The sequence below is a fragment of the Electrona antarctica genome, assembly GCF_951216825.1.
Source record: "Electrona antarctica genome assembly, chromosome: 8".
In the NCBI taxonomy this organism is placed as follows: domain Eukaryota; kingdom Metazoa; phylum Chordata; class Actinopteri; order Myctophiformes; family Myctophidae; genus Electrona; species Electrona antarctica.
The window spans coordinates 50133252-50146134 of NC_136789.1; the positions used below are offsets into that span (position 1 = coordinate 50133252).

Consider the following 12883-nt stretch of genomic DNA (forward strand, 5'->3'; position numbering starts at 1 on the left):
GAGATAAGATTTTTTAGATTTTCATGAGCTTTATGATAATAGCGTATGCCAATATCATAAAGGTTTTTAATACTTCACTTTATGCACAATGAATTGAGAATATATGAAAGTTTCACTTTTTGAATTATATTATGGAAGAAAATAAACGTTTACACGATATTCACATTTTTTGAGAAGGAGCTGTAAACGTGTAACTAAGCTCTGTGTCCCTTTTACTCTGGTTCGGTCTCTGCTCAATTCACCCTTTGTCAAGTCCCGCCCGTGGTTGTGCCCCTCTTCCCACCCATTGGTTGCCGTTACGTGGTTGGACAAAAATCTTCTCTCTCCATCCACTACCATTGAAAAATCATGTTTTTCAGTTGCTTCGTATTGATATTCTGTGCACTCAATTCTTATTTTAAACAGTCAGTGTCAGTAAAAAAGGAACATCACAGGTGCAGCATGGTGACTGAGCATAATAGGCACATCATGTTTGTTTTTTTCAAAATTATGTTTTAGCAAATTCAACATAAACAAGGTGGAACCAGGGCGGAACAAGGCAGAAAGAGCCTGCTGTTTAGTCAGTCAGGGACCAATCAGAAGCCTGACAAAAAAGTCAAATACATGTAATCATTAATGATGATTAGGTGACAGACATTACTCTTAAAATGGCATCTCGGAGGACTGATTATAGTAGTAATTGTGCACTTCCGGCGCTGCACAGTGGCGACGGGTGCCTGCAGCTCATCAGGATTGTTTGTTTGTTATTTGTTCTTTTTCGTCAATGTACTGTGTGATCCGTTTGTTTGTTTACGTTTTCTGTATCCTGATAACGGCTTGGCACAAAACAAAATTCGGAAAAGGACAAAAAAAAAACTACTGTATCTACAGTTGGAGGCCATCGATATTGTCCTTTTCTTTTTGCTGAGGTTTGCGTGATCTGCGCAAAAGGACAGTTAACCCATTTTGGGCGGGAACCCCTTTTGGTGTTTTATTATGTTATAATTTAGCTATTGAAAAATAACAGATCTACAAGCTCATAGCGCGCCACCGAGTGGCGCGCTACGAGCTTGTAGATCTGCTATTTTTGAAAAATCGTGAAAATATTTATTTCAGAAAACTGGAGGATTTAGAAGGATTTTTTTAAATTCTGAGGTCAGGCCTAAATGGGTCAAATGATAAGGGACAATATCGGTGGCACCCAACTGTATCTATCAACTTCAAACGCAAAATATGAGACGTGAAGTTCTTTACCCATTCATTTATTTAGTCGTCATACATCAATTGAAATGCATTTCTACACTTGATACAGAAACGGGTCATAAATATAATATGATATCTTTGACAACATAACTAACACGCAAAATCATTCACAACACACACACACACACACACACACACACACACACACACACACACACACACACACACACACACACACACACACACACACACACACACACACACACACACACACACACACACACACAAATTCAACAACAACAACATGGAAGAAGAACAAAAACAACAAAGTCACTATTGCGAGGTACTGCAGGAAGAGGCATGAACACCATCCTGGCTTCCTGATAAATTACAGCTAATTTAAACTCGCTCATACCAAGAAGAATAAATTAGGCTTTTTTTTTTTTTTTGATGCGGCGGAACTGCCTGTCCCTTTTTACCCTTGTGCCTGTTCCCATTTATTTCTTAAATTGATCTATACAGATTCTTTTGTTTGTTTTTTACATCAGGGGGAAGTACTGGAGGATGCTGCAGCTATTCTTACCGTATGTGCGAGGGCCCCCGGGGGTAGTACAGTATGTAAGGGCCCCGGGAGTAGTACAGTAGTACGAGGGGGTAGTACAGTATGGAAACTTGATTGGGGGGAGGGGGGGGGTTGGCCCATTTATTTTCCGACGACGACAATACCGATGAAAGTTATACTTAAAAGTTGCGTGCCCAAAAAAAACTAATGGCACATGTACAAGCTCACCACGGGGGTCACCACCGTGCCGGCACGTCGTGAGTTTGTAGATCGTGGCCATTTTCACCGTGCGACGGAGTGGCGTGCAACTACATGTAAACTGTCTGGTAACGGAACTTGTTGCGGCGTCTCGCATCGTAGACGAGTGCCGATGAGCGATGAAATGGACTGGATAAATAACAGCGTTGCTATATTATTATAGTCACAGGTCACATAATAATAATAATAATAATAATAGGACTTTCCAGCACCAATGCTTACAAGGAACGCAGGTGTGTATAGTTAATAATGTGAACGAACAACTGGACTGACTGAACAATGTCGGAATGTTGAGAGTTGGAAGTAAGCACTCGAGGAATGAAGAGAAACAAAAAAAGACATCCAATGGCCTTTTGGTAAGACTTTTTGAAAGCAGTTTGGGGCCACTGGGGTTTGTTTGTTTGTTTGTTTGTTTGCACCACACCACACCGCACAGCACTGGGAGGAAGAGGGACATGATGATGGTTCACTCTTCCAGGGTTCTGAAGGCTTTCTGCATGTCCTCCAACAGCTGGGCGTAGTCTGCTTTGATCTTGGCCTCACCGTCCTTCACCGGGTCCTGAAGCAGACCAATAATAAAGATACATTTTAGATTCGTGGAACAGAACTTGAACAATGGCACTTATGGCAGTGTTGTTTTTGTTTTGAGTTTTAGTCATAGTCTCCTTGAATAGTTTTCATTTCGTTTGAGTCACATTTTGGTCACCTGGAATGTCTTTCCAGGTGACCAAGGTGAAATGTATTTTGGCGGGCCTTGTTGTAATGACTGTTTTTACACTTGCTGAAAATAGCCCATCTACAAGCTCACAACGCGTCGCAGCACGACGCGTTGTGAGCTTGTAGATCTGCTATTTTCAGCATGCAACCAAGTGTAAAATGACTTATACTGGATCTCTAGTCCCTTCCTAACATTTAGTCTAGTTTTAATTTGTTGACAACATCGACAGTATATTTAGTCATAGTTTTCATTTAGTTTTCGTCAGTGAAAAAAGGTAGTCGACGGACATTTTTCGTCATAGTTTTAGTCGACGAAAACAACACTGGAACTGGATTGAGTTCATGTTAATACAGAGTGATAGTTGCCGACACGTTTAGAATCGATTGTCTTCATTGATCAAGTCAACCACAAGCCCGAGAAAATCGGGATATTTGCTGGCGGGAACGTTGGCCAAGTCTGTTAGTCACTTTCAATCTGGCATCCCTAAATTTGGGTATGTCCTTATAGGCAAAAAAAAGTCAGAAAAAGACAAGCTCACGATGCGCTGCATTTCATCATATGACATGCATCATTCTTTGTCTTCCCTCTCTCCTCCGAACACGGGCCGATTGTGTTTGTGGAGAACAAGCTTGACAAAGCAGGATGCGCCACAGTGGAATCGAACCTACACAACCTCCACGGTGGTGGTGGGCAGGCACTTCACCGCTGCACCAACCCTGTGAGTGCCTCACCTAGGGCTGTCACCATTACAAGTTTAAGCTGACGATGAATTGTCACAAATAATTGCAATTAACGATTTAATTGTGTTTTTTTTTTTGCATTGGAACGTTACAATTTGTATCGGATAGCCTTTTGGGCTTCATAATCACAAATTGCACAGGGCAGATATGACAAATAACATCAATATACAGGGGGAAAAAAAACACATTTAATAGATTTGTCTTTCCAAAAATATTACAAAACACGTAAACTACAAGCTTGTAAATGTAGATCAACGATTTTCTCTATTTTTGAAAAATGAAAATGAAAATTTGTGACTGGAAGAATTTGAAAAAAAAATGTATGGACATTTTGCCGATGATTTGGCGCTTCTATAATCATTGTGCCGGTCCCCAACCATACCGTACCTTGAACTTCATGGCGCTGATCTTGTAGAGGATCTCTCCCATGTGCTCTCGGATCATGGACCAGGTGATCTTCTGGTCGCTCTGCGCCGTGCTCTCCACGGCGTGGCGCGCCATGTCGTAGAACGCGATCATGTTGGACAGGATGCCCACCGTCTTGTAGAACGGACAGAACCTGTGTGGTGCAGGGAAAGAAGTCCCGTTATGAAATATCTAGTCTCACGTAGCCAGACAATTATTCCACAAAGTCCGAATGCTATATAGAGTCTGGAACTATAGCAACCCATGAGCTGAGTAAGGAAGCTGCCATTTCCGTTCACGGAAATATATTTTAAAATATCTTTACATTTTATTTTTGCATTTTATTTTCTGCTAAGCAACAAGCTATACATGCTTAGATGTTTTCTATTTATATTGGGATAAATCTGCGCGACTGTAAAGACGAAACGGAAGTGGGGAGGAGGCTCGACTTCCGCTTTATCGCTTACGTATGACAGCTCTTCCGTTGGTCCAGACTGTATGATGAAGCATTTGGAAATTGCGAGAGTCAACAGTCTGGTAACGCGAGACTGTGACATATCTGACACTAATACAATTTTATGGAAGACGCTTCTAAAACATGCAGCATTGGTAGTTGACCACTTCAAATGTTCCAATCTTAAAATAATAACAGACAAATAGCCGATCCACAGCTGCAGATCAGCTATTTCAGTTGCGCAACGTCACATTCTGCTTCCACAGAAGACATGGCTGCCGGCTTCTATATGGAATCCCAAAAGAGTGAAATCAGCCGTGTGGCGACCGAGAAGTTGAGAACTTTAACAGTATTACTGCGTAACCCGCGTTCCCTGCTATTTAATCCAATATTCTACGCTGCCGAGGTTGTTATGATCAGAAGAACCAGCGGCCATGACAATGCCAAACGAAGCCACCCTGCACAGCATGTTGTAGTCTAAACAAACGGCCCGTTCACATGCATTGGGCTCAATTTCCCAGAAGCCCTAGCAGCCCAGAGGATGACTTGATTCCCAGGTTTCGTCGTCATAACGCGACGGCCTCGTCACCAGGTCCGGGACAAATCCGCTATTTCTTTAAAATTATTTTACCTGTCGTAGGGGGTGTAACCGTTCTGTTGCAGAAAGTCGTCCTTCAGCAGCTTGGCGACCTCTAGCGTGATCTTGTCCGACTCAGCCAGAGATGCCTGTTATACGACCACAACGGGATGAGGAGACATTAGTGGATGTTTTACAGCTTGAGTTTAAAATAATGGTTAATGTGGTTAAAAGCTAAAAAGGTGACACAGATAAGTTCCAGGTCTTAAATGTTGGTTAATGTGGTTAAAAGCTAAAAGGTGACACAGATGCGTTCCAGGTCTAAATGGGTTAAATGTTGGGTTAAACGTTGGTCATTCCGTCGTCTCCTCACCTTTGGACGATCTCGGCCAGGTCCTCCTCCTCCTGCAGGATCTCCTTGGCCTTGGTGCGCAGCGGCACGCACTCTGGGAAGTGCTTGTCGTAGTACTCGTCCAGAGCGAGCGTGTACTTGCTGTACAGCCAGTTGACCGAGGGGAAGTGCTTCCTCTGGGCCAGCTTCTTGTCCAGACCCCAGAACACCTGCACAAGAAGAGAGAAACACACAAACGAGAATGCTAGTGTGAAACTATAGGCCTGAACCTCAATTAGTCCGACACTACCAATCTCTAATTTGATGTTTTTCAATTTAGAGATTGGCCTAATATTAATTAACAAATAGTTTGATTTTTTTTAAAAAGGATATATATATATATATATATATATATATATATTTCTTTTTTTATTGGGAGAAACCAAGCAAGTATATGTTAAATCAAGTACCCCCCACAGCCCAAATGGAATGCTCCTCTATTGCATTTATTTATTTTTATGTTATGCAATCAGAGGGATCAGACTGATGATTCCACTGCCAATCTGTCAATTTATTTTGTAAAAATTCTGTAATAGTCAACTAACAGTCGACTATACCATTTTGGCAATCCATAGTCGACTATATTAATCCTTAATCCAGTGTTGATTTCGTCGACTAAAACTATGACGAAAAATGTTCGTCGACTACCCCTTTTCACTGACGAAAACTAAATGGAAACTAAATGAAAACTAAGCTATGATGACTAAAACTAAATATACTGACAATTTCATCAACAAATAAAAACTAGACGTCAGGAAGGGACTAGTGGACAAGAGATCCAGTATAAGTCAATTTACACATGGTTGCATGCTGAAAATAGCAGATCTACAAGCTCACAACGCGTCGCAATGCGACGCGTTGTGAGCTTGTAGATCGGCTATTTTCAGCAAGTGTAAAAACAGTCATTACGACAGCATCAAGTCCAGCCAAAATACAATAGATAAAAAAAAAAATATATATCTTTTTTATTTATTTTTTTTGGAAAATAATTTGGGGACCCCCTAAAATAATTTGGCGACCCCCCGAGGGGTCGCGACCCACGGGTTGAGAACCCCTGACCTAGTGTAGCAATCATCAATCGTTGCAGAAGAAGACAAATCAATAGTTACACACACAGTATTAGGACAACCATAACCTATGTTGACATGGATGGAACAGCAGAAGCAGAGGCCTAGTCACAGTCAAATCTTTCTTTGTGTTTATTTTTCTTTTCTACTGATATGCATTTTGTTTCTATTTCTATTATGATGTCTTTTTCTTCTTTTCTTGCATTTCATTTTGTTATGATTCCGGCTTGATGTTGTATTATGTTTTTGTTTCTGTAGGACTACACTGTGGTGCGAGATTAAAATAGGGTGCATTTTGCATCCCAAAACACAGTTTATAGTTAAGGGAGGCAATAAAACAACGACCTCTGCATCCACGGGATGCACTACTGTACTACTGTAGTAAGTAGCCTTGCCGAGCCATGAGGCCCATAGGGCAGGAGCCTATCTCCTGTTTCTGTAGCGTGAGGCAGCTTGATGTACAAGTACACCCCCTGGAGTATGTCGCAGGGACTTACCCCCAATCCAACCCTTGATGCTGAGTGTAAAGTAGGGAGGCACTGGGTCCCATTTTTGGTCTTTGGTATGACCCGGCCGGGGATTGAACCCCGACCTCCCAGTCACAGGGCGGACACTCTAACCACAAGGCCACTGAGCTGGGGGCCTTGTGGTTAGAGTACTACTGTACTGTTTTTTAATTCTAGTTTATTCTGCTAGCTTTAGTTATAATTCCGTTTTCTACATGAATATAACCACATTATAACCATGTAATATGGTGAAATGGGAGTTAAATGCTGCAATTTGTAAAAATGGCAAAATTATGACTCCCTACGTCGTTGAAGTGGGACTCATAAAATGTCCCTGGGACTCATCTAAAAGACCATCCCTGCATCCTCCCGGGACTCATTACATTGAAAACCTATTTACATCACTGCTCACTTATAAAATAAAAATAATGTATAAAAAAAGAAGATGGAAGGCTTCATGTACTGTACAAATCATGGTTTCAACTCACGCTCCTACGATGCTGACGCTGCCCTCTTGCTCTGGGTTTCCGAGGCACTTGACGCGTCCGGCGCGCTCGTAGAAGGACGCCAGCCTGGCGCCGAGGTACGCAGGATAGCCGCTGTCTGCAGGACCACAAGGCACAGAACCACCGTTAGATACCGTAGAGCGCTGGGACTGGCCTTATAGCTGTCCATTCTGGACGGGAACCCCTTTTGATGTTTTAAGCATTATGTTGTGCTTTAGCTATTGAAAAACAGCAGATCTACAAGCTCATAGCGTGGCACTCGGTGCCGCACTATGAGCTTGTAGGTCTGCTATTTTTGAAAAATCCTGAAAATGTTGCACAAATCTTTATTATGTTCTTTCAGAGCGAACAACATATTTTCTGATGGGGGTCGGTGGCCAATTTCATATATTTGTTGGGGTCCTCGACATGAAAATGTTTGAAAAACACTGACATAGAAACATAGGATTTTTCAGAAAACTTTAGAAGACATTTGTAGAATCATCCTCCGGTCTAAATGGGTTAAATCTGTAACGGCGACAGCTCTAATATGCACATTCCCCTGGCGCGAGGGACACTCACCGGTGGGTACCTCGGCCAGTCGTCCAGAGATCTCCCTCAGAGCTTCAGCCCAGCGCGAGGTGGAGTCGGCCATCATGCTCACGTTGTAGCCCATGTCCCGGAAGTACTCGGACAGTGTGATCCCTGCGTGAGGAGAGTGTTCAAACCTTGACTAGACACAGTGGACACAACAGGTTTGTACTTGTAGTGGTGCCTCTCCCTCCTATTATTATTACACTTGCCCAGGCCGTAGTCTGGAGAAAGAGACAATTTGATCTAATAACGAATTCAGATAATACATAATGTTACTATTACATAATGTTACTATTAGTAACCACAGTTACAATTATCACCCGTCTATACCACAATGGTGTACTCTACCTAGCTGTAAATAACAAACATAATTCATGTTGGTGATTACATAAAAAGGTATTATCATATTAATTTATTAATAGCATGATGATGCCATTACAAAACATGGGCTACATGGAAGAAATGTGTTTAATAAAACTAAATTAACTGCTAGAAGGTCCTAAATTAACTTAATTAAGCAGTCACCGTCTCTGTGTCATGTTATTCTTTCTTAATTTTACAGAGTATATAGATCGACTACTATACAATCAAATAAATCTGTATACAAGATCATTTCAGATTTCAGAGAGGGAGGGAAATACTAAATTAACTGTTAACTACATTAAAGCATTTCGCAGGGGCGAGTTGGTAAAGGGGCGAGTCGTTTGGTATTCTCACCACCTGGTCCCCCCTGTATAGGCCCCCTTTAAAGTGGGACCAGAGAGACAAGGCTGTGGTTGTGATGTGATGACGATACACTAAAGAATATTATGATAGTTGCAGGCCTAGTCATTTACCTGTGTAAACGGAGGCCTCTCATAGGCCTAGTTGTTACCTGTGTAAACAAAATGCAGGCTTCTTATAGGTCTAGTTGTTAGAACTTGTTACCTGTGTAAATGGAGGCCTCTCGTAGGCCTACTTGTTTACCTGTGTAAATGGAGGCTTCGTATAATTGGCCTAGTTGTTTGCTAGTTGCTTTTGGTTATTTACCTGTATAAATGGAGGTCTATCATAGGTCTAGTTGTTTACCCGTGTAAATTGAGGCATCTCATTAGGTGTAGTTGTTACCTGTGTAAATGGAGGCCTCTCGTGCAGCCACAGGCATGTTGGAGGTGTTGGCAACCAGAGCTGTTCTCTTCATGATGCTCTCCGTCTTGCCGTCCACCTCCATGGTGAGCTGTTGGGAGGATGTGGATCAACATATTCACTAGTCTGTTGGATGTGGATCAACAGAATAACTAGTCTCTCACGTGTAGCCAGACTACACTATTCCACAATCTCTGAATGCTTGCTAATAAGAGTCTGGAACTACAACTACAACATTTCTAATAAGCAGCTAGATATATACAGTATGCCCTAGATGATTTATCCATCCATCCATCCATCCATCCATCTTCAACCGCTTATCCGTAGGCCTAGATGATTTATATTAGGACAAATGTCCACACTGTAAAAAAACCAAAAAGGATGCATTTGAGAATTGCGGGAGGCAACAATGTGGCACACGAGACTACATAGGGCGCGTTCGCAAATAGCGCACCGGAGCGCACTGCCAATACAAACTAATAGGCGAGTGTCCTCCGGTGTGCCATTTCTGAACGCGCCCATATTTACCAACGGGAACCTTTTACAACAGGACTACACTAACGAAGAAAGAATAAATAACTCTGTATTAAAGGGACAAACATGACAACTTGCAGTGTGCATGTGGCACGCACTTCACAGAGAAATATGTCTGCTTGTACCAAGACAGAATAAACAAACTCCTATCAAATCATATCATATCATAAATGTGCATTCTATATCCATGGTTTGACAGACCTCGGGGAAGTCCCTCAGCACTTCGGACATCTCGTTTCCTCGCTCTCCACAGCCCACGTAGATGATGACGTCACTGTTGGAGTACTTGGACAGCGACTGGGAGATCACCGTCTTTCCGCAGCCAAAGGCGCCTGGGATGGCCGTGGTGCCGCCCTGCACGCACCTACGGAACAAAAATGGACACGTGACTTTAATCTTTCTGGTACAGGAGTGGTATCGCCCTACACGCACCTACGGAATAACAGACACGACTTTATCTTTAGTAACTCCGTCTCCCTGCACAACGGCGTCAACTTTGGGAGTGCCTGAGGGCTTGGGCACCCACTGAAAAAAGAATAAGGCAAATAGCACCCACTGAGATTAAGGCTGAAGATCCCCTCCCCCTGGTCATTTTGTCACGTAGGCACACACCTTTACGGTGTTCACAGAACAGGTATTCAAATGCTAATACGGTGGCTTTGTTCCAGTGACCGCACGGTTCATTCACACTCCGTCTCCTGCAGCAACACAACACTAACACAGTCAGCGGAGAGGCTGCTGTCTGTGTACCGTCGGCCCGTCTGTAAAGAGCCATGAGTCGGGAGGGGAGGGGAGGGCAGCAACACCGCCGGCCAATCTCCACACTGACTTGAGACTTGACAAACAGAGCCATCTCAGCAAAAATATCCCAAAACAATGTCCGGGGAACAGAACTGTTCCCTTTCCTCAGACTACTTTTACTTTAATTAAAAGGTAAGATGCAGTGGCTGTAATTTGGTCAAGGATCTTGCTTTCGTGAGCAATGGTGTACAAGATTGGTAATACATTGGTCAAATCATGAGATTGTTAGACCATCTGGGGGAAATAAATAAATAAATCTGCGTCGTCCCACCTAGCTAAAGGTAAAATCCACCCGCCGCTTATGGCTGAAACAATTTAATTATTTACTGTTGATCATGCTGAAATGTTGAAACAAGATGCTGAAACAATTTAATGTGTTCGTTAATTGTTGTGAACTGAAAGCGCGCACCACTGTATTTATTAGCAAACTGTAAATAAAGTACCAAAAAAAAGGTTTTTTCCCCGCTGCGGCCGGGGGGGGGGGGGGGGGGGGGTGGCAGGGAGGCGGGGTGGCTGGGGGGCGGGGCGGGGGGCACCCACTGCCGTTATAGAAACCTGCCACCCCTGTCCCTGCACACAACTACGGAATAACAGACACGACTTTATCTTTAGTAACTCCGTCTCCCTGCACACAACTACGGAATAACAGACACGACTTTATCTTTAGTAATTCCGTCTCCCTGCACACAATTACGGAATAACAGACACACGACTTTATCTTTAGTAATTCCGTCTCCCTGCACACAATTACGGAATAACAGACACACGACTTTATCTTTAGTAATTCCGTCTCCCTGCACACAACTACGGAATAACAGACACATAACTTTATCTTTAGAAACTCCGTTTACCTGCACGCAACTATGGAAAAAATTTACATGTGACTTTATCTTCCTGGTATAACCGTGGTACCGCCCTGCGCACAACTACAGTATGGAATAAACAGACACATGACTTTGGCTCAGTGGTGGAAACATTACTCAACTTTCAATACTGCAATCATGCAGAAATACTCCCGTTACAAGTAAAAGTCCGGCAAAATGTACTTGAGTAAAAGTACAAGAGTACTTGTATAAAAATGTATTAAAGTACCGTACCAAAAGTAGGTGGTCACATTTCAGAAAATATGACTAAAACTAAATGAAACTTTATTCAAAAGACTGTGACGAAAACTAAATCAAACTTTGCTGTCAAAGTCAACACTGCTTTATCTTCCACGTGGGTGTGACTAGAGTTCTACTCACGGGAACAGAGCATCAAGGACTCTCTGTCCCGTCAGCAGTGGGTGGTTGGCGGGCAGCTTCTCTGTGACTGGACGGATCTGTCGTACGGGCCACACCTGGATCATGGTGAACTTCTCCTTGATGCCTTCAAACTCCAGCTCCAGGACCACATCCTGGTGCACACACACACACACACACACACACACACACACACACACACACACACACACACACACACACACACACACACACACACACACACACACACGTCAGAAATGTCACAGTCACATCTCAAAATTGGAACACTATGAAATAGTGATGCACCGAATATTCGGCCGCAGAAAATATTCGGCAGAAAATGGCTAAAAATGCAATTTCGGCCTATTCGGTTTCGGCCCGAATAGGCAGAAAATATATCACTGAATAGTGTATGCAATCAATGCATTCAAAAGAGCTGAATAAATGTGTTATGGACCCATAATAGTGATTATTATTATTAAGTTTTGCCATAACCATTTATTTTGCCATAAATCAGGTAGCTTTAAGGTACGGCCATGAAAGCAATGGTAGGAAAAAATCTATATAATATTATATCATATTCGGTTATTCGGTTTTCGGCCAACTGTTTCCTATATTCGGTATTCGGTTTCGTCCGAGAATTTCCCGTTCGGTGCATCCCTAATAATAACCTGATAATATTCTGATAATTGATTGATTGATTCTATGCCACAATCACCTCAGATCAAAATTGTTTAATAATTGATATATTTCACAATATCAGAGAACCTTATGGGTACATTGTAATGCTAAATGCAAGTCTCTAGGTGTAATATTTTGGAAAATATAGCCCATTTTATGACCATAAACAAAAACGCAAATTTGGCCTATTTTTGAGGGGCGCCAGATTATACTGTCACATGGCAGTCAAGTCTATGGGATTTTTGTTTAAAGCACTTATGATGTAAATCGTTACGCCGGGGCTCCACCGGATGCGTCGCGTCTCCATTGCGTGCGTCAAAAAACGAACCGGGGCAATTTTAATGCAGTCTGACGTAATGAAATCACACCCGGGTGAACTGGGTGACCGTAGCAACCATGCTCGTTTTTTGGCGAACAGACAGACAGACAGACAGACAGACACGTAAACTAACAAAGCCAGTCGTAGGAGTCAAAAAGGGAACATTCCCTGACGGTGACGGAGACACGACGCTGACGCGCCCGGTGGAGCCCCGGTGTTAGCCAGCCAAGTCTATGGACTTTA

General features: G+C 42.7%; 1 protein-coding gene across 1 annotated transcript; it reads right to left on the bottom strand.

Annotated features, from left to right (window-relative positions):
• Nucleotides 1-1874: 1874 nt before the first annotated feature.
• LOC306928822 (V-type proton ATPase catalytic subunit A-like) lies at nucleotides 1875-12628 on the bottom strand (the record flags this gene model as incomplete). Its single annotated transcript, XM_079509093.1, has 10 exons — nucleotides 1875-2561; nucleotides 3848-4019; nucleotides 4951-5045; nucleotides 5278-5533; nucleotides 7349-7463; nucleotides 7928-8050; nucleotides 9047-9155; nucleotides 9800-9962; nucleotides 11644-11795; nucleotides 12596-12628. The coding sequence occupies 10 exons, from the start codon at nucleotides 12626-12628 to the stop codon at nucleotides 2469-2471; spliced, it is 1311 nt and encodes a 436-aa protein (XP_079365219.1). The 3' UTR covers nucleotides 1875-2468.
• Nucleotides 12629-12883: the final 255 nt, after the last annotated feature.